This window comes from Tachypleus tridentatus, chromosome 9 (genome assembly GCF_004210375.1).
Source record: "Tachypleus tridentatus isolate NWPU-2018 chromosome 9, ASM421037v1, whole genome shotgun sequence".
In the NCBI taxonomy this organism is placed as follows: Eukaryota; Metazoa; Arthropoda; class Merostomata; order Xiphosura; family Limulidae; genus Tachypleus; species Tachypleus tridentatus.
In genome coordinates this window covers 81,292,014-81,317,038 of record NC_134833.1, presented here as the reverse complement: position 1 = coordinate 81,317,038, position 25,025 = coordinate 81,292,014, and the positions used below count along the sequence as shown (strand labels likewise).

Sequence of the window (25,025 nt, the reverse complement as noted above, 5' to 3'; positions counted from 1 at the left end):
TAGAAGACAATATACCAAAGTATAAATTGCGACTTAAATCTTTATGAAGAAAATTTGTTTCATCTGTTTTGGACATTACTCGTTATTTATGCATATATATATTATTCTTTTTCACTACCACTAATATAGCTTAAAGTAAGAAAAAATAGTTTCAATATCTCTCCAGCGACTAAAAATCTATAAAAATCTACATGTGAAAAAGCGCGCCTGTAAAAGGAAAAACTCATACACTAAATGGCCAAAAGTATGTAGACACTCGACCATCACAACCATATTTTACATTCATTTTATGAAATATTCTAAGACTAACTTGATCTTAACTTGAGGCATCATTGAGCTAATAATCAAATTACAATATTAAAAAAATATATACTTTATAACAATATTATCATAATGAGTTCTGTCGTTTGGCAAGTTTTTTTTTTTAATTATATAATAAAAATAACGTGAAGTCCAGTCCATATAACGATAATGAATGTTTATTTGTACGCTCCTCTACATAGTACTTTCTCTATCCAGCCATTTCTTTCCGTATATAATGTTTACTTGTAAGTTTAACTTTACAAATAATGTTTGAACAGAAATTCTTAAACTAATGGTACATGCGTTTAGTCTACAAATAAACGTACTTTCAGAAATTTCTCGCTAATCAATCAATAACGGCCCGGTATGGTCAGATAGGTTAAGGCGTTCGACTAGTAATCTGAGGGTCGCGGGTTCGAATCCTCGTCGCACCAAACATGCTCGCCCTGTCAGCCGTGGAGGCGTTATAATGTTACGGTCAATCCCACTATTCGTTGACAAAAAAGTAGCTCAAGAGTCGGCGTTGAATGGTGATGACTATCAGCCTTCCTTCTAGTCTTACGCTGCTAAATTAGAGACGGCTAACGCAAATAGCCCTCGTGTAGCTTCGCGAAAAATTCCAAAACAAACAAAACTATCAATAACAGTCACATTGACTTACTTATTGAGGATTGTTTGTTTGTTTTTTGAATTTCGCGCAACGCTACTCAAGGGTTATCCACTACCCACTGCCAATTACACTTTTACCACCGAATAGTGGAATTGAACATCACATTATAACGCCCCCATGGCTGAAAGGGTGGGCATGTTTGGTGTGACCGGGATTCGAACCTGCCATTCTCGTATTACAAGTCGAACGCCTTAACACACTTGGCCATGCCGGGCTGCTTACTGAGGAACAGAGTTACTAATTGTCACTAAGCTAATTCATTCATTTATTGATTACTCCTTACTTTGCATTTACTTACTTTGATATTTATATCACTTTTGTTTCAAGTAATTAAACGAAATATCTAGATTATTATCTAATTATCATGATTAGTTCCCTCTATAAAGAACCATGAAAATTAAAATATCAAAAACTTAGCTTACAATGATACACTACATGGCCAAAAGTGTGTGGACATCCCTTCTAATTAATTGATTCAGCTATTTCAGCAACATCCATTGCTAACATGTGAATAAAATTAAGCATACAGCCGTTCAGTCTCCATAGACAAACAATGGGTCGTGCTGAAAAGCTCAGTGACTTTCAATTTAGCACTGTCATAGGATGTCACCTTTCCAACAAATCACTTCGTCAAATTTCTGCCCTGATAGAGCTGCCCCAGTCAACTGTAAGTGATACTATTGTGAAGTGGAAATGTCTAGGAGCAACAACAGTTCAGCCACGAAGAGGTAGGCCACACAAGCTCACAGAACGGGATCGCCGAATGCTGAAACGCGTTGTGTGTAAAAATCGTCTGTCCGCAGTTGCAACACTCATTACTGAGTTCCAAACTACCTATGGAAGCAATGTCAGCACAAGAACTGTTCGTCGGGAGCTTCATGAAATGGGTCTCCATGGCCACACACGAGCTTAAGATCATTGTGCGTAATGCCAAGCGTTGGCTGGAGTGGTGTAAAGCACACTGCCATTGGACTCTGGAGCAGTAAAAACGCGTTCTCTGGAGTGATGAATCACGCTTCATTTTCTGGCAGTGTGACAGACGAATATTGGTTTGGCAGATGCCAGGAGAACTTTACCTGCCAACTGTAAATATTTGTGGAGGAAGAATAATGGTCTGAGGCTGTTTTTCATGGTTTGGGCTAGGATCTTTAGTTCCAGTGAAGGGAAATATTAATGTTACAACATACAATGACATTCTAGAGTGTCAGGGCTCTGTGTAGGCCAGTCAACCTCATCGAACACCTTTGGGATGAATTGAAACGCTGACTGAGAGCCAGACCTTCTCGCCCGACATCAGTGCCCGACTTCATTAATGCTCTTGCGGCTGAATAGAAACAAATCCTCGCAGTGATGTTCCAAAATCTAATGAAAAGCCTTCACAGAAGAGTAGAGGCTGTTATAACAGCAAATGGGAGCCAACTCCATATTAATCCCCATGGTTTTGGAATGAGATGTTCAACAAGTACATATCGGTGTGATTGTCGGGTGTCCACATAGTTTTGGCCATATAGTGCAGTTACACAATTGTCAACCTTTACTGTGCCTGCCACGAGTATGAGAATCTAATATTTAGCATTATAACCTTTCAGATTTAAAGCTGAGGTGCAGAAGGGAGAAACAGTAATGTAAATCAGTGAATGAAACACATAAGAAAGAGAAATACAAAAACAGGAACAGACACACTGTGAACATGGGTGAAACACATTCCACTTTATAATGATGGACTTCACCGTATCCAAAAGGATAGCCAGTGACTTTAAAATTTTATAGTAATCTTCTTTTAACGTCTGCTTCTTTACCACTTGTATGGAAATATCCTTGGTCTTCATTGTTGGTGCGTCGTTTCACTATGTGAGTTGTGGGTTGAACAGATGCATTTACTCTGAAGTCAAGTTAAATTACTTTTATTATACAGAGACAGAGACCATTACATTAATTTCGTGACCTTTCAAATTAATCTTTTGCGCCTGAATTAATTTACGGGTGTCGTAGCAAGGGGTTTTAATACTTATACAATTGAAAATATTCTAATTTTCTTTGAAAATCTAACTTACTTAGATTATATCATCATTTTGTTTAGCTTTCGCACTTGAACTAGATTAATAGATTGTGTCGATTCTAAATATGAAGTCCTATTTGAAAATTTCGTGACTGCAAGCAATCTCAGACGCAGCAAAATGTGTAAATTGCGCAAGGTTAAATACTTTTATGAATGTTATAGAAATCGGCAAAAACGACAAAATAACGATATTTATACTACATATTCACATATACAGACTGAAATTCAAAAATCTAAAAATCAACTGAACAACACAAAACTTATATAGCCAATTATTTTTAACTGTTTATCAAGAAGAGTGTTTTCGTGATGACAAAACAAACATTGTGCATGGCAACTCAAGCAAAATGACAAGTTGTATTCTAAAGACAGTTGGTATGGGTATTAAGACTTTAATTAAATTCAAGTACAGAACAACGTTTCGATCTTCTTAGGTCATCTTCAGGTTAACAAAGAGAGTGGACAACTGACCGTTGCTGGGCACATGTCTTTCAAAAAGGTTACTGCTTATGTAGATGAAGGTAAGGGTGTATATTTGGTATATCTGGAGTTTCATAAAGAATTTGACAAGGTGCCACATGAAAGGCTGGTAAAAATGTCTTTACAGGTGTTGGGAATAAGTTAGAAAATTGGATAGAAGAGTGGCTGGATGAAAGTAAACAAAGGATTGTTACAAATGGAGTTCAGTAAAACTGGATTAATGGCACAAATTGGATATCTCAGGGCTCAGTCTCAGAACCTTTGCTCTTTTTGATTTACATCAACAACATAGATAAAGGAACTGTCAATAAATTACTCAAATTTGCAGATGATATTAAAGTCTTGGGTGTTGCCAGCTGTGAAGAGAATGCTGCAGTTTTACAAAAGAATTTAGATCATTTAGTGAATTGGGCAAATAAATGTAAGATGGGTTTTAATCATATTAAATGCAAAATAATGCATGTAAATTATAATAATTTGAATTATAAGTATAATTTGGATGGGAGTAACCTTAAACAGTGTTATAAAGAAAAGGGATCTTGTATCTTAGAACGGCTGGTATGGATATTAACACTTTTACTGATAAGGAGAGAACAACGTTTTGACCTTCCTAGGTCATCTTCTTAAACCTGAAAATGACCTAGAAAGGTCGAAACGTTGTTCTCTTCTTATCAGTAAAAGTGTTACTACCCATACCAGCCGTTTTGAGATACATTTTTATTTCAAGTGGGTTTCTCGTCATCAAGAAAAGGAATCTTGGTGTGAAAGTCGATCAGACTATAAAGTCATCCAAGCAATGTGATATTGCTAGGGCAAATAGATTTTACGTTATATCTACAGAAATACTGAATACAAGTCTAAGAAGTAATTTTATTGTACATGTTACTGGTTAGGCCACATTTAGAATATTGTGTTCTGTCTTGGGCTCTTACCAGAAAACGGTTACTAGAATTGTTATCATAAGAGGGAAGGCTAAAATATCTCAAATTGTTTACTCTGGAAAAGGGAAGAGTTAGAGAATATCTGATTGAAATGTTTAAGATTGTAAGGGTAAGTGATAGTGTTGATGCATCATTTTTTCATATTTAATAGTAGAACTAGAGAACATCTTAAGCCAAGACAGTTTCACTTTTATAAAAGAGTGGTTGACCTACGGAAAGAGTTGCCTTCAGATGTTGTAGAGGTAGTAAATTTAAGTGAGTTTAAGAAAGTACATGAATGATAAGGGCTGGGATTAAGAGTTTCTATTTATTTTTTTAATATAGTTTAAAGGATGGGCCAATAGGTCCCACGTTGTTCAAAAAACATTATGTTATGTATTATTAGTCTAGTAGTGATAAGATATTTGTCATTGCTAATCTAAGGTATAAGTGCTACTAAAATAAAGGGGTAGTATAGAATTTTGGGCAAATTAGTATTGGCTGATTGTTTTCTTTTCTTATAAGAAAACTGTGAATGATCGCTAATGTAAATAACGTATGACTGTATGGTGTTGCATTAGTATTTTGGTCTAAATGAACAGTATAGCACCAATACATCATCCCTAGGATATATAAAGAATTTCTTCTCAAACTCTTTTTAAGTTCCCCTCAAAGTTTGGTAGTAAGCAGAATACAGAATAATCAGAATAAAACTAAATCCCGTGAAGGTGGTAAGTCGAAACTGTTTTTGTTTTAAACCTATCTGTTATATTAATATGTATAAAAACCAATATACTCATGCTAAAAGTTTCTACTTATAAATCCTCTATATGAGTACTACACGCTACAGCCACATCCCTTTTGTCATTTTATAAAAGAAAATATACAATTCTTCTGTCTCTTGTCTAGTTAAAACATGACCCATTCATCCTTTATGAGGTACAAAAATCATTACAGTTACCAATTAGTCATAATGACAAAGGAGACAACCAGTATAGTATAATCCTCTTTTGTATGCAATTGTTCGAGGCTTTCCCTCCTTTCTTTTGTCCATTTTCATCTTTTCAACTGATTTCTTTCAAGTCTGTTATTTTTTTTATTCATTGCCTATCTGTTGGCTCCAGTTTAGTCTGGAAATACCATTATTAAGTGTCATTTTGGTGCCATTGCTAACTTATATTTCTACAAAGCTTACTTTCTACGTGACTCTTTTTTTTTTTTCTAGTTACTGTAAAATGTGTTAAATGTAATCATGGAAGGATACTTTAAGAGACCCCAAGAAATTTATGATGGAAGAGGAAATATGCATACAAACTGAGAACATATCTGAGAGTGTGGAAAATATTAAAATATGTTTTGTCCAATATTAGGGGCTTTCGTCAACCTTGTTGGGAAGCATATCCACGTTCCTGATTCGTTATCCAATTGAGTGAATGCAGGGTGGAAGACTGTGAGAAATATAAGCTTTGCCACACACTCGGCCTCTTTTAATTTTCTCCTGAATGCAAGAGAATAAGGAAACAATAATGAATCTGAAATGTTTTTTCCTATTATCCTAGACATTTATTGACTACTCCAGCCATTAACAGCAACTGTTTATGGTCACGTTGTCTAGGGGGAGGAGATAGGTTATAATTCACCATGGAATCATCTGGTATAAAATTAAAATATCATTTATGTCTTGCAAATCATTTGAGGAATCAGGAACTTTCCGACATAATAAGGCACAGTGATGATGCTGTGATACCACGTCTTGTGACTAAAGTTGAGAAAGAATGCAGGAATGATTCATATTATTTTACTCGTGGTATTCTACTGTTAATCTTTACCAAGGGCACAACATATCCCACGAGAACTAGCTACGTATCAACCACCCTGCCTGCACTGCTATTTTACAATGTTGTTGAGAAGAAATACTATAACCCCTCTTTGTTTAGGGGATGACATGAGGAAATTACTAACTATTTTCTGAACTATTTCATGCATATTATCTCCTGAAATGATTAGATTCAGAGACAAGTTGCACCTGATACCCCAGAGAAATTTGGTGATGAACAAAGCAATGACTATGAAATAGTCTTCATTGCATTACAATGAAAAAATTGTTCCTATGAATACCCAAATAATTCATAAGGCTGTACTCAAAAATTGAGTCATTAAGCTTATGGGAACTTGGTCAATTATAACTTAAAAAGGTTAAACGGGTAGGCACTCTAAAACATGTTTTTAGCGATCATTGTGAAAATTTCATCAACAAGTTCATAATGGGAAATTTTTAAAAGAAAGCCTTTTGATACCACATAAGTCTCGTGAGCACTTCATTTTAACAAGTCTGTTTCTTTTGTAAACCAGATCAAGATAGTCAGATTGAATCCTTTACTGTAGTAAAAGAACAAGTCAGCAGCAACGGCTGATTTGTTTCTTGCATAATTCTAAGTGTCTATAACACCATGAATACTTAATCAAACCATCACTGATAGTCGATTCTTTACCATGATATAATTACTACAGTTTCTTGTTAATGAACGGGGTTTCAAAATTCCAATTACCATGGGACAGGAGTGACCCTCAAAAAAGATGTCTTGGGAATGAGAGATTTTTACCCCTAGTTTACTAGGCAACATAATCTAGGATTGTTTACATTTTCTTCTGATTATCTGCCGTGTTCACCAAGGAGAACCGAATCCCTGATTCTAGCGTTGAAAATCCAAATATTTGGCGTTGTCTCAATAGCGGACATAAAATAAGATTAAATAAATCGTTTACAATATTTTATTGTTTATAACAAGACTATTTAAAATAAATCAGTGTTTTAGTGCATTAAAAATTCAGCGTCTAAACTTGATTAAAATCACATACAATGTTACAAAAATATATTTCTAATTTTCAACATAAAGGTAAACACAAGTTTTCATGATATGCATTATCATGTTTTGTCTGCATTTATATTCTAATAGCAATAATAATTACATTGAACAGAGTACATGTATGCCCTAGCGCAGATAGCACATCATTACCAAACCGTAGTAAAGCAGGCATGTCTGGAAACTGATTGAAACTGACAACTGAGTAGCCTGTAATATAGTTGAAGCAGTATGTAAATCATTCCATACTTCAACTTTATCATTGCCCAACTTGAACGGTTAAAGTAATACGGCTGCTTAACATAATGTTTTTACATTTTAGTTATTTTTATTATAATAAATATAGAATAAACACGAAAAACAAGAAATAAGGTACGTACCTCAATTTTTTTTTTCTTGTTGTCTGTTGTCGATATTTTTACATTAATGGTACTAATACACTAGGTAATTTTTATTTAATTAAATAATGCACCAAAACCCTTAGACTAATGACATTCAAAATGCAGACAATTTTTCCGTAACTCGCACAATATTTCTGGCTTTCGGATTATGCCACAAGAGCCACAATAAATTCATCCAAACTAATCTTTCCTAGATCAACGCTTGTGCTAACAATGAAATTGACAATTCTTCTTTCATAAAACAACGCTATACATACATCATTTAATAGATGAAAACATTGACTTTCTGTTATAGATAGGCCTGGCATGGCCAAGCGCGTAAGGTGTGCGACTCGTAATTCGCGGGTTCGCGCCCGCGTCGTGCTAAACATGCTCGCCCTCCTAGCCGTGGGGGCGTATAATGTGACGGTCAATCCCACTATTCGTTGGTAAAAGAGTAGCCCAAGAGTTGGCGGTGGGTGGTGATGACTAGCTGCCTTCCCTTCCCTCTAGTCTTACACTGCTAAATTAGGGACGGCTAGGACAGACAGCCCTCGAGTAGCTTTGTGCGAAATTCCAAAACAAACAAACTGTTATAGATAGATAATATAAAAGTATAACAGAGAACTATTAACAAATCCAGAAAGAGAGGATGACAAGTGGGTGTGGCAAGAACGAGTTGATTTTATATTTGGTGTTTCTAAAACTAAACTATAAAAAGTATGACTTGTCTAAGCAATGACAATTTTATTGTGAGTTGTTTCATGTTTGTCAGGTCACGACGTGGGAAGTTGAGATGTAACACCAGTAATCCCAGGTCTAGGCTATAAACAACCGTTTCTATGCATGTTTATGAATTTTTCATGTAAAAATCTGTAAAATAGAAATAAGAATGTACCTGGAGATAATATGTCACATTAGGGAAAATTCAGGAGTTTTTAAAATATTGCTGCATAAAATTAAGAACTTAAAATTTATATATTAATAAAATATGGATTATTAGCTAAAATGTATAATATATTAATTGGTTTTACAAAAGAAAAGTAGATTAATAAAATTTTTAATGATAAACGCGATAACACTTTAACAGTGAATAACGTTTCTGGCACTTAACTGACTCAACACCTCAATGATTATTCACACTCATATCATACTCTTATTTCTACATAATCCCAGATTATTCCAAATTTTTTAAATTCGTTAATTTACTAAACATTGAGGTCATTGTAATGGCGAGTTCTCTCTTTCTTTAGCAAAATCATAATTAAAACATTGAAACTATAAATTACAACAATGGTATACATATTGCTTTCTAGTAGTTATGATTTGCAAATAAGATTAGTTTATAGATTGGTTTGGTTTGGTTTGTTTTGAATTTCGCGCAAAGCTACTCGAGGGCTATCTGCGCCAGCCGTCCATAATTTAGCAGTGTAACACTAGAGGGAAGGCAGCTAGTCATTACCACCCGCCGCCAACTTTTAGACTACTCTTTTACCAACGAATAGTGGGATTGATCGTTACATTATATTGCCCCCATGGTTGTAAGGGTGAGTATGTTTGGTGTGACAGGTATTCGAATCGAGTGCCTTAACCACCTGGCCATGCTGGACCATAGTAGTTTATAAAATTAATCTACTTCTGAGTTCTAAGGATATTACTGAATTTTTTATTTCAATATTTTTATGTTTCCTTCCTAGTAGTTTAGTTTGTTTTGAATTTCGCGCAAAGCTACACAAGGGCTATCTGCGCTAGCTGTACCTAATTTAGCAGTGTAAAACTAGAGGGAAGGAAGCTGGTCATATCCACCCACCGCCAACACTTCGGCTACTCTTTTACCGACAAATAGTAGGATTGACGTTCACATTATAACACCCTCATGGCTGAAAGGCAAGCATGTTTAGTGTGACGGGTATTCGAACCCACGGCCATCAGATTACTAGTTGAACGCCTTAACTCACCTGGCCATGCCAGGCCCTCTCCCTAGTGGTCCAACGGTAAATCTTAAGACTTATAAAACTGAGTTGAAATACCTGTATTTGGCACAGATAGCCCAATGTATAACTATTTTTTTACTTAGCAATATAATTATTATAGAAACTTTTTTTCTGTATTTAGCCTCAACATTACAATTACTTTTTAGATGGCTACGTTAATTTAATTTTGGATTTACTTATACAATCATGCATGATTTTATATATTTATTTAGACTATACTTAACTTTTGTCAGAAGACAAGTTGATGTTGTGAAAAACAAGTTACGAAATATTCAAAGTTAGAAGACTTGGTCTTTCTTTTTTTCAATAACCAATCTCTGAAACAAGTTTTTAATTCTTATCCTGCTGTAAATGAAGCATAACCTTTAAAACTGAATAATAGTGAAAGAAACTTATATTTACATGAGATATCTACGTTCACTGACCATTGTCAGTGTCTACTTTACTCAGAACTCTGGTTAATATAGTTGTGTACTTTTCTACAGAAGTTATGTGGATCTCGCAATTATAGACGCATCCACGCAATAGAGAGCTAAACATTCACTGCTTGTATTATCAAGTGTTGTAGATTAACAACATTTCCTGGAGAAATAACAGGTTGTGGTCTCATAAATTGTTATCTGAATGTGTTACCTATCAAAGACTGCTTAGTTGAATTGGAATTTAAATTATGACGTGTTTATTATTCAAATTCGTGGTTCTTGATCAGTGATTATCTTGATGTTTATCCCATGACCATAGAAGTTAGACAGTCTAGTAATTGCATTGGTGAAAATAGAAAAAAAAATCTAGTATGAAACATATTAAATCTTCCAGACACAAACAAATTCATGAAAGAATTGCAACCAACACTGCCACCGAAAGCAGACTACATCAATCTTGGATCCTTCAGTGCCAAGCTCTACTGATAACACTTACTAAGTCTTAAACTAGCTCGTTAATCTCTATGCTCAAAAAGCCTGTGACTGTAAAGTAACGTAAGATCTTGTTCAGCTGATATGTAGCTAGGAATGTACCAGTACCATGTCTAACTTTAAAAACATGGAGTCTCGTCTGAAGAAACTTCATTAGATCCTACGCTGAAAGAGCAGCTTTCTTTTTAAAAAAAGAAACTATACTAGTTTTGTTGCATCACGTCAAAAGATCCCTTTCATGGCAACAGCAAGTGTTCATTATGTGAAAATCATCAGCCATCAAACCACCACCATGTTCACGGATGCTCCAGGAGTGATCCCAAGGTACTTGACAATATGGAAAGTTGAAATGTAACGCAATAGTTTCAGGTCCAGGCTATAGATATTCATTTTTATGCATGTCTTTGAATTTTTCATATAAAAATCATTTTCGTTTGTATATATTTATATTTTTATCTAGTATTTTCACTGAACACGTCAAAAGCACCCTATACAAATGAATGTTATAACTTCAAATAGAAAATAGTTTCAAATTTGAAACTTTATTCTATCAGTTTCGGTTTATGTTTTAACGAACGCTCTTGAAGAAGCTGTAAATCGAAACATTGTGCATCTAATTAATAAATAATAACATTTTGGTGTTATGAGGTCGTTTATTTCTAGGATTAATATCTAGATTTTATTGTATTGCTTCGAAGAGGTTCCTGAAAATGAGTTACAAATATTTAATATTTATGTTTCATACCAATTCCTATTAAACAATACTCGTAAGCTACACCAAAAGTTTTCTTATTTTATTATAACTGGAAATATTTCTACCTTACGAGTTATTATTACGCTTGTGCGTGAAGTTTGAAAATTGTATGGAGGTAGCACTCCAATAATATTATTTTATGCAAGAATATCGATAGAGGGCTATACTTGCACCTAACACAGATACTTGAGGTTTATTGCAGAAGTTACGGTGAGTAATATAATTATTGTAGTTTACGGATATTGTTACTACACCGGATTAGTGCATTTTACCCGTATTGATTTGTTCAATATTTCAGTGCCAGTGCTAAAGTTATTTACTAACTTAGCATATTTAAGTATTATAATATTTACAGACAGTCCAAGTTCTGAGGTTGATTTTCAGCGTGATCATCTTTAAGACCTAACAATATCAATCATTCGAAACTGTTGTTATGGTAATAAACTCATATATATTTTTGATGGGCATGTAACTGACCAATAAATTATACCTGGTTTCCACCAATCAATTGATATTATTTAGCAGCTACGTAATTCTGTACGCGAACGTCGCTTGAAGTCGATCTATTTGACACCATTTTTTTTTTCAAGCGACCTTTACTGTATATACTAGTAAATTTAATAGGTAGACAACAGATGATTTTTGCTCCATATTGATGTTTTTATTTATAATTTTAGTGAAGGTTTTCAGCTATTGTACTATAAGTTTTAATTGTCGTAATACAACAGTGTCTAAGAAAGAAACAGGGTGAAATTGAAACACAAGTCTCTGATATATATATTACTCAAATAATTTGTTGTATACATTTAAATAGGTTTGGTTTGTTTGGAAATTTCGCACAAAGCTACTCGAGGGCTATCTGTGCTAGCCGTCCCTAATTTAGCAGTGTAAGACTAGAGGGAAGGCAGCTAGTCATCACCACCCACCGCCAACTCTTGGGCTACTCTTTACCAACGAATAGTGGGATTGACCGTCACATTATACACCCCCACGGCTGGGAGGGCGAGCATGTTTAGCGCGACGCGGGCGCGAACCTCGGATTACGAGTCGCACGCCTTACGCGCTAGGCCATGCCGGGCCCTTACATTGAAATATTTTTAACAATATGACAAATTCAGTTTCACATGAGAGTGCTGAAATGAATTAACAATAGAGTTAACTTGTAAGTACAAAAGAGTTGAAAACAGTTAAAATGTAATAAAGCAATTTTCTCAGGAAATATTTCATTGATATTGTAGAACAAGCAAATGCACTTGTCACATTTCACTACCCTATACCTTATTACTACCTTATTAGAATATAACGAGTGTTGACTAGAATTGTTATTAAGAAAGGATGCATGATCAGAATTTATAAGGAAATCCATATCTATGAGCATTATATTTTTTTAAGGTTCTGTGAACAAAATGTATTTCTAACAGAAATAAATAGTAATAACAATCATGTTTGCTTAGATGGTGACCTAATGTATGAGTGGGTGAGTTAAAATTACTAAACATTATGAACCAAGAAGGAAAATGGTATTTCTGATATAGTAGCTGAAGCTGAGGAAGAATACAGTTTGATAGTGTTAATATCTTACCCTATTTTATAGTATGTCAGAATTCTTTTTAGTTATGATTTTTATTTTTAAGAGTTTATTCATAATACATTATAGTGGCATGCTATTATTATTTTGATATTATTATAAACTATACTTTTTTTTATTATAAGTGTCAAAAGATAGTGCATGGTTTTGTAAATACAATTTAATCACATACATTTACAAGTTTTGTTATTATGTGAATGTTTTGTATAATATAAGAAAGGATAAACATAAATTATATTAACAGGCATTTTAAGATAATCCTTAACTGGTGTGATATTATATCACTGGGAATTAGTACAGTCATGTTTAGATGAAAAGCTAAATGCTACCATGTACTATTTATTAATGGAAACTTGTATAGAGTCAATAAAGTAAATTATGATTAAACATAACAGTCATTAATTGGTCAGAGCACAGATTGTTTGAAAGTAAAAGTTCAGCTAAAGTGAATAAAACTGCAAATTTTAATTCAAGTATGATTGTTCAAGGAGCTTTGCCCAAATCTTACTGAAACTATGGAAGAAACAGGTCTCACATATATTGACTCTGAATCATAGCCATTTTTGTTAATCAAATTGTGTCTCTAGAGGTGGGAAAATTCCTCCAGAAATGAAACTAAAGAATGGACTTAATAGTTTTCTTCTTTACTAGTTTTGCTTTGAATAGAAAGTTGAAGATAATTAGAAATTTAGGTAAAAAGAAACATGAATATTATACATGCATATATTTATAAAAACATTTATCTTTCCTATCTTTCAAATATCATCAAGTATTTTTAGTTTTTGACTTTCTTTTTTGTTTTTATTTTCTTGCAGCTGAGAATGGGAAGAAAAGTAGTTCTTGCAGTTTGTACTCTTAATCAGTGGGCTTTAGACTTTGAAGGAAATTATCTTCGAATTCTGAAGAGTAAGTACTAACTAGAATTGTTAGTGGAGCCCACATTGAACCCCTTTGCCTTTAATAAAACATTTCCTGAACTATTTATGTATCACATGGACCAAATTACACGTGTGGCTACATGGCTTATTTTTGATTCAAACAGTAAGAGTAAATAAAATTTCCTTAAATGTTGAAATTCATCCTTCTGAGTACTATTGTAGTCTTAGATATTTTTCTTTGAAACAGTGAATTTTTATCAGTTCTTTACACTGACTTCTATAACAGACAAAAACATAAAATTACTGAATTTGGTGTAACATTTAGATCTCACTGGTATTAAATGGTATCTCAAATAACAAATCAATAATACGAGTTAACCATCTTGAACTACACCATTCTGTTGTGTTTTTTTTAACTGATATAATAAAAAATTTCTCTTTATAAGGTGCAATTCATGGCATTGAATTGATTACTTATAATTGGTTGGATAAAATTTCAAGGACATTTTGTATGATGTTTCTTTTAGTTTAGAAATTTGGAAGGTATTGTAAGTAGCTTACATTGAAGTCCTTAATGCTTTTGCATGTATCTATAAATATTTTTTAAGTATAAAGTTGAATATGAGTATAAAAAGTTGAATTTTTGATAAACAACTTTACATACATTTTGAAGCTGATAGTGAAAAATATTTGAACATTGTCATAATTTATTTTACTTCTTGACCACTATTTTAACAATAACTTGTAAATTCATATATAAAATAAGCTCGGATCCTTGCGTGTTTTGTTATGTAGTAATAATTTTTTTCAGAGATCTTAATTTGATTGGTCTTTTCAATCATCATTACAGACTACTAACTCCTCCTCACTTCTTTATGTTCAAAATTCAGAGACCACAGGAAGCAGTATGGGGGGAATTTCTGATATGGGTAAGAATGGATTTCTCCAATTCCAACCTCAGCCAGACTCAGCATTCTCCTCTTCATCTTTAGGATAAGGAGCAAACAGTCTACAAAGCCCTCCTTTTACATTTCTTTCCCAACTTGAAAGATTATTTTTCTTTTGAGAATGTGAGTTTCCTTGAAAGTTCTCATTTACATTGGTCATAATCTTGCATTCCCTTCAGTGGAATTTTTTAGATCCTTGATTAACTCTTCCACCTCATCCAGATTTATGTCTGTTCAAAGATGCATCTTTAGAGGGTTGGAGTGCTTACTTGAGCATCTAAGAGCTTTCTAGTCTCTTGCTGGTCAAGGAATTTTCTTTCCATTTCAACATTCTTGAACTTATGGTATTGCATTGAACTTTATCCTGCTTACTTCGTCTCTTGTAGGGAGGGTAGTTATGCCCCACTCCAACAATTTCACTTATATCACCAAGCAAGTTTTCTGTACTTTCAAACCCTGGATAATCTTTTCTGGGCTCACAGTTACTATGTTTTTGGCACTCTGAATTTTATTATGGATTATTCAGCTTAAAAAGATTTTACTCACAAAGTGATCCCTTGCTCCACTGGTCTTTTAGTGGGTGAATTCTTGGCTAAAAATACCTTGTATTGATTGTTTCATCACTAACTGGAATACCAAATTTCTTTCTTTTTGGTGTCCTGTTTCACATCTACTAGCTGTGAGAGTGGACACATTCAGTTAAAATTGGAAGGGACATCACATCTACTCTTACCCTACTATTTAACTTCTCTTCAGAGTTCTATCCTTATTCCAAACTGCTCCATTTCTAGTCTTACTTGTGGCTTCATACTAACTGGTGCAATCTTCCCCACCCTTACTTTGGTCTCTACTCCATCAACCTCAGGTATGAAGATGGAATATTGTGATAATTGGATGAACAATTTCCAGCTTTAAACTCCAGTTGGTAACTGTTCTTTCAGACATGTCCAGACTCCATATGCATGCATAGTCCTTTACTGCGTCTATTATCTCAGTCCACGGATTGTCTTGACATGTTACATCTTTCCCAATCCACCAGACCTTCTTCTATGTCCATTTACCAAGGGTCTTTTCGACATAGCTTTCATCCTTTCAATCCTTCCATTTCTTATCTTTCTTAATTTTTTACATGGATGTTTGACAAAGGTTTGTCTGCTTCGACCATGTCTAGTTGGTGGGCAGTCTTGTTTAAAATTTTTAATTTCTTCAAGTTTCATAAGGTTACACCTTCCTTAGTCATCTCCTACCTTTTCTACACCTTGTGAGTCGTGCATCCTTTACATTCCTTTGATTTGCTTGATTTGGATCTTATTGTGGCCCTTTATGCCCTTTCCCATCTTACCGTTGAACGTTTGTCTACATATTACATGTACCATCTCTCTCTCAACACCTGTTTCCTTTTCCTCATTGATTATTGGGATTGTCAGTAAGATATTTATTCCATTTACAGTATACAGATCCTCAACTGTTTATCTTGAGTAATCCTTTATTCTAATAGGCCTTTTCTTTCCAAGTTATATGCTGCCTGTAAAGGTGGTTTGGCTTACACCCATTTCCTTAACTTTTATCTCCCATCTGTTCCCATTCTAATCCTGATTTATTGTTTTATTCAATGTGCTCCTTTCTATTTCATGTGACACATACTTCCTCTTTTTGGGCTGTAATAGAATCTCACTCTGTGGCAGGAATTACCTAGTCAGGTATGCTTTGCCTAGAACCTACACTACGTACTTCATTACACTATAATGCTCACTGAAGGGAAGGGGTATTTCATAAGACTGCTATATACACTGTGTGTGTTTCTAGATATCAGTAACTTTTACTCAATGGTGGACTGTCATTCATGGACCCCTTGGTGTGGGGTTCATGAATTCATCATGAGGAGTTAGTGTTGAGAGGAATTTGAAGAACATCCCTGAGTCAGAGATTCTCTCTGTTTCTCCACCCAAGGAGTTTCTGCAGTGAGGCGTATCTCCACTTGCAAAGATGGAATTATGATGCCGACCAATGTCCTTATTCTGATATTTACATCACCATGTCCACCTGCTACCATCAAGGGAGGTTATCTTAATTGCTAGGTACAGCCATACGTTCCAAACCCTCTCAGATGTTACCAGTGTCAGTGCTTCCATCACTCTAAGACATAATGTCGTGGTTCCTTGATGTATGCTCGTTGTGGTGGCAAGGACCATGATGCCTATGAGTATGAAATGGACTCTTGTTGCATCAATTGCAATGGCTCTCACCCATCCTATGTTTGTTCTTGCCCTAAATGGTTGGAAGAAAAAGAGGTGCAGCATTTGAAAATGATTCATAACATTACTTACCCTGAGGTTCAAACGTTGCTGTCCACCACTTCATCTCGAATGTATTCTGCTGCACTTTGTTCCACAACTACAGTGGAAGTGCAGACAGATCTCTCTGTGCCTCCAAAAGAATCGTTCTCCAAACAAATAAAAAGTCTTTTGTCCTCCATGGTTAAAAAAGTTGATGAATCAACTTCAACACCTATCTCTGTCCCTGACATACATTCTACCAAATTGCAAGATCCACTTCCTTTGGTTCCAGGTATGGGCCTTTTCTCAGGTATTTCTTCTTCTCCCACCCCAAGCTGCAAAAAAATCATTCGTTCATGTCCTCAGTCACTGGAATCCTCTTCCAACAACAAAGACCTGTGCAATCGACCCAGGACAGGATCCATGGAGATCAACAGACCTTGAATAAAGACAATAAAGAAAAAACACATGGCCATAAACAGAAGGGCTCTCCATTCAATTCGCCTACACATAAATGAAAAGGGCCACCTTGATACAATGGAACTGACTAGGTTTACGTTCTAATCTGGATGACATCAAAACACTGATTGCTTCCTACCATCCTGTATGTCTTTCCTTACAGGAAACATTTCTGAAACCTGCTGATACAGTCACCTGTCAGCAGTTTTCTTTGTACAGAAATGACAGGCTGTGTGATAGATGAGTGCATGGAGGGGTGGCACTGTTTATTGATCAGCATGTGCCCACCCTGTCTTTGCCACTCAACACATCATTGGAGGCCGTATCCATCTGTGTTTCCTTGGGTCATAACATCACTGTTTGTTCTCTCTACCTGTTGCCTGGAAAGACATATGATCAGTCAGACCTTGATGCTCTCATTGAACAGTTGTTGTCTCCATTTTTCATCTTGGGAGACTTTAATGGACATCATCCACTCGAGGGAAGTGCTGATATTGATAGTAGTGGTTGCTCTCTGAAGTGTATGCTCTCTGATCACAACCTTTCTCTTTTCAATAGCAGTTCTTATACTTATTTCCATGCACCTAGTCAGTCCTTTGCTGCTATTGATCTCTCAATTTGCTCCTCTTTACTATTCTCCCACTTTTCATGGAGGGTTGACAATAATTCACAAGGCAGTGATAATTTTCCTATAATATTGAGAGAGACTGGCTGTGGTCGATGCCACCCAACCAATGTGCCCCAGTGGAAGCTAGATCAAGCAAACTGGCCATCTTCCACTGCACTCACAGAACTTGATCCTGCCATCATCTGTAAACCATCAGCAGACGACTGTGTGGCAGCAACAACTGACTGTATTATATAGGCAGCTGCCCAATATATTCCTAAAACCTTAACATATTTTTCAGGATATCCTCATCCATGGTGGAATACTGCCACCATCAATCTTTTCTGCTGTGGTTCTTTTAGTGCTATAAAACCCTATTCAGTATAAAGATTAATGTCATCACTGAACAACTCCCTTTTACTGTTGCAAACGGGCTCAATGTCGAAGACTTTCACATCTCATGTCAGTCATCGAATGTGAGGTATATTGAGTGGCAGCTACAGACTACCCTCAATTGTTTAATGAAGTGGACCACAGCAAACAGTTTAAACTTTCTTCTCTCTAAAATCGTTTGCATGCACTTTTCTTGCAAATGGTGTATTCACCCTGATCCTGAACTCAGTATCCGTAAAGTTGTGCTGCCTGTGGTCCTTGACAAAGTTCTTGGGGCTTATCTTTGACCATAGGCTGATCTTTATACCACACATCAAGCAGCTATGGGTCAAGTGTACAAGAGCACTGAACATCTTCCACCACTTGGGGAGCAGATTGATGTTCTGTGCTAAAGATATATTGTGCTCCAACTTGATCGAAACTCAACTATAGATCATTGGTCTATGGCTCTGCCAGGACCTCAGCCTTAAAGATGCTGGACCCCATTAATCATCAAGGACTTCATCTCTGCACTGGGGCTTTCCACACTACCCCAGTTCAGAGTTTATACACAGAATCTCGTGAACCTTCTTTGCACCTCTGGTGTTTGCAACTGTCTTTACTATATGCTTTGAAACTTCGTTCTTTACCAAAGCATCCCACCTAGGGTTGTGTTTTCCTTCCTTAGTGGGCCATACTTTTTCAGAACAGAAGATCTGTCATTACTCCTTTTGGCCTTTGTATCCAGGTGCAGTTGGATGAATTGGGTCTGTCCTTGAATAACATTGCTGTATCTTTAAATCATCTGAGAATAGCAGACACTCCCAACTGGAAATACTGTCTGTTATTTGCTGAACATCTTTCGAACCATCCTTCCATTCCTATTTATACAGATGGTTCAAAATTAGGTGACTGTGTAGGCTCTGCCATGTTTTATTGTGGTTCAGTGGTTGTGCGCTAATCCCCTCTACAGCTTTTGTGTTTACTGTTGAATGTACACCATTTATCTTGCCCTGGATCACATAGAAGCTAAGCAGTACTCAAATTGCAATATTTATACTGACTCACTTAGTTCTTTACTGGCCCTGGTATTGCTTCATGTTAGTTCACACTATGTTCTTGCTGATATTCAAAACCGACTGGCCCATTTCTCTTTAACATTTACTTCTATCCAGTTTTTCTGGCTACCAGGCCATGTTGGTATTTGTGGGATTGAGCTCGCTAACACCACAGCCAAATCTATCTTCTCTGGCACTATCACTGCTGTGCCTATTCTATACTTGGGCTATGGTCCTGTATTCAAGGCTCAGTTGACTGCCAGTTAACAGTTGACTTGCAGTAAGCAACATGAAAACAAGCTTTTCTAAATAAAACCCTCTATTGGACTTTGTCCGTCTTGCTTCCATTAGGATTGGAAAGAGGAAGTTGTTCGAACTAGACTTTGCATTGGTCACAGTTTTTTAATCCATAATTTTCTTTTATCTGAGACTGATGTGCCAATGTGTTGTCTGTGTAACACTCAGGTCACAGTAAGCCACATTTTACTGCCTTGCTGTTGTTACGGCTCTCAACAATGGCACCGTTTTAAACATGTTCTGTCGCAAGGTTTATCTGTAATGTTAGACAGTGTTATTGGTTATAGTGACACTGTCCACCTTATAAATGTTTTTAGTTTTTTTGAAGGCCATTAATCTTTTTAATGCTATTTAAGTTTTGTAATTTATACATTAGACCATTTTTAATGTGATTCCCTTTTAAGAATCAAAGTCCATCTAGTTTGATTTGAAATTAGAAAATGGCCTTAACATAAAATAACTTGAAACCAGGACTGGAAAGGCGAACTTTAGGTGACTAACACTGCTGTTTGAACTACCTGTTAGTCATAGTCATTCTGGCGAGTTATAATTAAAATTTTGCTACAAGTCTTTTAAAACTTGCATTACTTTATTTTCTGAGAATGGTCATAACATCAAATAACTCGGAACCAGGACTGGAAAGGCCAACTTCAGGTGACTAATGCTGTTTTTTTAACTTACCTGTTGGTCTTCCTGGCAAGTTATGATAATTACAATTATGCTACAGAATGTCCTTTACAACTTGTATTACTGTAGTTTTTCTCTTACTGCTGTAGACTAAATGTAAAAATTGGTTTTAATGCTATTTATGTTTTATTAATTCAAAAATTAAACTTTGTTTTGCTTTACCTTAATTTCCTTTTATGAATTTTACTAATTTTACTACAATTTTAACTTTTTACTGGATATTTGGTACAGAAAGCCTTGTTGCTTTGTGCTATAAAACACCAAACCAACCAACCAATCAATTATCTGTTGACTTCCTTTCTAACAAACTCTTCTCAGAATACATGGTACTCATTCTCACATATTTTTTGACTTTATATTTTACTTGTTGTAAATATTCTGACATTTAATGGATTAAGTATTTTTAATTACTGAGGTGAAACAGCATGTTATAACTGGTTATGATAATTCTGTTACTGCTGAGTTACTTTCTTTGTAATGTGAATTATTTTCTCAGCATTCCTTGAGTTATGTCATAACTTAATGTGTTTGATGTTATCATGATACTACTACTTACTAACAATTTATATTTAATTTAATGTTTGGTTATATACTTCCTCTTCCCATACTATACATGATATTAGATGGTTGATAATATAATTCTCATTTCTCTAATCACTAGCTTCATAAGATTTTTGTGAAATATATTTGGACACTTTGTTCAAGAACATGTTGTGTCCAACCTTTCATATTTAGCATGGAAGTAATAGGTTTCTTGAAAGATTATCATGTGTGTGAATTTAAGAGTGTGATATTAAAGTTAATATTTATATAGGTATTAAAGAAGCAAAAGCAAGAGGAGCAGCATACAGATCTGGACCTGAACTGGAAATTACGTAAGTATTTAACCTTTTAACAATGGGGTCAGTATAATATACATGAGTTCATCTACACATTTCCACATGTTAAGTTTTTGCACTATAAATTTTGATACAGCATGTTTATCTTCACAAAATTTTGTAGACTTGTAGTAAAGATCACAAGTACCTTGTACACAAAAAATCAGGTTTTTAATGAAATATGTTTACTAAAGATTTGTTTGTGAAAATTGTCTGTTTTGTTATTAGTCTGAGTGCAAAGTAATTTCATCTCATGATTAAAAAACTGTACTTTGCTCAAAAAATCTCAAATATCATTTGTGTAATCTGTAAAACCTCCTAAATACATTTCAAATGTTTGTTTTCAGTAAGACTATATTTTATGTTATTTTCTATACTCCAATTATGTGGGGACTGTCAGTTAACCAACCTCATAATTATTATAAAAGAAATTAGGAAATAAATATAAGTTATGTTTTTTCCATGCTAGAATGATTGCATATTATAACATGAAAATACAAATGTTTAGTTAAGTAGCTTAAATTTCATAATGCTACATATGAACATATATATTTATTATTTTGTATTACACTGACATTCCAGTCATACTTACCTAACATTACATAGCTTGAGTTGATGCAGTGCACATGTACTCATATCACTCATCCAGTAATGTAAAACTGACCTTTATACTTCCCTGTTTTGGCTGTGTTTTAGTGGACTAGTAATATACAGTCACATTTCAATTATTATATCTTATATATGTATGCATATATCATTACTATTTAGAAGTAAATTATTAAACTTATTTCTCTTAAAATATAGAATAATAAATCAAGAATTAAAGCACACAATTATCTCTTCTTGCAATGGCCTATGTATTCAGTTATTCCTGGACATAGGTTACTAAACCTTTTAAAATTTCGCATGTGGAGGATATAAAAAAATTTTTTTTTAGGTTTTGTACATACAGTTGAATATCCAAAAAAAATCTTAAATAACTACACTGATACCACAGAACTCCATTATGATTTATTAAGTGTAGTAATTAAGATTTATTTAAATCTTAAAAAATGTGAAACTTCGAGCAAACTAAAGACATTACTTCATTGAAAACGTGAATCAAAAGAATGCTATAGCATTTTCAAAGATTAAAATAACAGAGAAAACCACTATGGGAACATTCTGAGCTGTTGATTGGTTATTTACATGTCATGTATTAAACTAAGTGTATATGTAAGGGACTGTTTCAAAAAAATGGAAAGAGTTGAATTCGGCCACATGTACAAGCCTTTGAATCCTGATCTGTTGTGAAAGGGTTAATGGTTCTTTTTAGAATAGTTGCTTATGCATCTGTTGGTAGTATTATTCTCTATATATGATTTGAAATGAGAAAAATTTACCTTTTGATTCAAGTCAAGTAGTCTTGCCTCTGAAATATTGTAGATGTTTTCTTGTTCAGTTTACTCTTATGCTATGAACAAACTTATGGCTCAAGATTTTCAATGTTCCTTACACATTTCAGAACAAGCAACACTTACCAATAACTCTGCGCTCTCTCACCTTCCACATGATTTGTTGTGCGTGTGGCAGGAGATCTTACATAAGCTCTGGTATTCATATTTTGTGCAGTCTTTTTCTTGAGGAATTCTGTGGTTAATTTTACTTCAGAAGGTAATGCTTCTTTATCTTTTAGAGACCCTTTTGCTTCTTTATAACCTTTATTTCAGTAGTCTGATCTTGGCACTTAACAAGCTTTTAGCCTCATTATTGGCCCTTATTAACCTACATGTTTGGGCTTTTCAATGGGTGTCCCTGGTGAATATTAGAGCCTCAAGGATCTCAGTATGATCAGTCATTATCCTCCCTCTTCTTTCCTCCAAGAACAAATTAGTTGTTTTGCATGGGCTTTTTTCACTTTTATCTGAGGTGCAGAATTTACCAACCAATCACGGTACTTATTAAGTTTTGATAAACTTATCTTGCTTTTTTCCCAGGTTTGTAACAAACATGTTAAGAGTTCCTACCATTGTTACAGGATTACATTACAAAAGTTGTAATGGATTTTGTTTGAAAAGCATTTCCACTGTGATAGCATATTAGATCTGGTAAATGAATTAGTTATTTACAAGCTGCAATTAATCAATTAATGTCATGGAAATATAACTAATCAAAGGGATTGCAGTTGGGTGGGATCACCCACTGCCAGCTCTATGGTGACTATAACATTAAATTAAGTGTAAATTTACTGTTTTCTTTTACATTGTGTTATGTTCTACTTCTGTTTTGTGACTGTATATATTTTTAAAGAAATTAAGTAGTAGTTTTTAATTTTATATAAATATTTATATAAATGGGTGTGTGTATCTAAAGGAAGAGTTCAGGCATTCTTGTTTTTCCTCCATATTTAACAGTGCTACAGTGACATTAATGTAAATTTACAAATATTGCTAACATAGGTCTAGTTAGACTCTTCTCATCTCTCCACAAAACTCTGGATATATCTGTGTCTTATATTCTAAATCTTCCCTCCTCTCACACTACAGCTGCTACTCAGCTATGAAGGTTTCCTTCCTTTGTCCATGTTAACACTAATTTGAATTTTTGTTGCTTGCTTCAGGCTTTTATTCTCTCACTTAATTACCCTTGGTGATATCTGTCATGGGTGTCTTGTACAATGATCACCAGAGATACTTTGAACTTTCTTCATGTTACCTGACTGATTTTTGGAAAATAGAAAATTAATTCCCAAATTATTATTTCTGGTACAGAGGCTGATCATTGCTTTTCTATCCCACATCTGATGTCTGATATTTGGATATTCTGTAGAAAATTTAGATTCTTTTTTTCCTGTACGTTCCTTTATTCTGTTGGCTTCTCAGTGGCCACTTTGGAATTGATTCTCTCAGCTTCCTTTGTCCAATGGCTCTGTTGAGTATGTTGTGCTTTGGCTCTTTTCCCAGTTGCTTTGGAGCCAGTACCTTCCTTGATGGATGAAAGGCCTGGGAAGAAATTCATAGTTTCTCTTTAACCACTGATATTGTGGTTCATGCTAGGAAGATTTCTGCTCAGTTACATGTAGAGAGAACTATGTCTTGTCTGCAGCAGTTGTGAAAGCTGCATGATTTAGCCTACCACCACCATGTGTAAGCATATCCAACTCTCACAGAATACATCTGCTTCTAAAAATTTGTGGTTATAAAGCAGCATCTGTAGTTAATCTGTAACTAACTTTCTAGGATTTGCCTTACCTTATATATGGTGCTGAATTATTTATTATTTCTCTAAACTTTGTTGGAAGACTCTCAGGATTACTATGTCCATTGATGGTAATTTGGGACCATTGTTAGCATGATGTTCCAAAGGTATTGTCTCATGGTTTTGACTTGTTAAGAACAAAATTATCAGATTTCACTCTGACAATCCCACAGCAACGTCTTGAATTTTCTGTCAAGGGGGCACTTTGTTTTCAAACCTTGAATCTTCTTTCTTGGGATCACTTCTATTATTTCACCCTACTAGCTTGCTAAGCTCCATGGGAAATGACTTCAGTGGCAGGTCAGTTGTCGCAACCCACACAGATTCTCCTGAAATAATAGATGGTGTATCATGAGGTTTTTTGTTGGATTGGAAACACTGATGATTTGTGCATTGGATACTC

General features: G+C 34.8%; 2 protein-coding genes across 6 annotated transcripts in view; both read left to right on the top strand.

Moving 5' to 3' along the window:
* Window positions 1–1,526: 1,526 nt before the first annotated feature.
* LOC143227405 (uncharacterized) lies at window positions 1,527–1,886 on the top strand. The gene has a single exon (XM_076458858.1). It carries the CDS (start codon window positions 1,527–1,529, stop codon window positions 1,884–1,886), a length of 360 nt encoding a protein of 119 aa, XP_076314973.1.
* A 9,592-nt stretch (window positions 1,887–11,478) lies between these two features.
* Nadsyn (NAD synthetase) overlaps window positions 11,479–25,025 on the top strand; it is a 71,421-nt gene continuing 57,874 nt past the window's right edge. For 3 of the 5 annotated variants that reach the window (XM_076455346.1, XM_076455343.1, XM_076455347.1), the window contains exons 1-3: window positions 11,540–11,774; window positions 13,742–13,832; window positions 21,322–21,382. In XM_076455346.1, coding sequence (XP_076311461.1) covers window positions 11,772–11,774; window positions 13,742–13,832; window positions 21,322–21,382 — 155 coding nt within the window. In that variant the 5' untranslated portion in view covers window positions 11,540–11,771. Of the gene's footprint in view, window positions 11,775–11,925; window positions 11,963–13,741; window positions 13,833–21,321; window positions 21,383–25,025 lie in introns of those variants that run through there. The other 2 variants (XM_076455344.1, XM_076455345.1) reach the window with 2 other exon arrangements.

Coding starts and splice junctions, on each gene's coding strand:
- LOC143227405 (XM_076458858.1), top strand. CDS start 1,527: ATGGGTCGTGCTGAAAAGCTCAGTGACTTTCAATTTAGCACTGTCATA.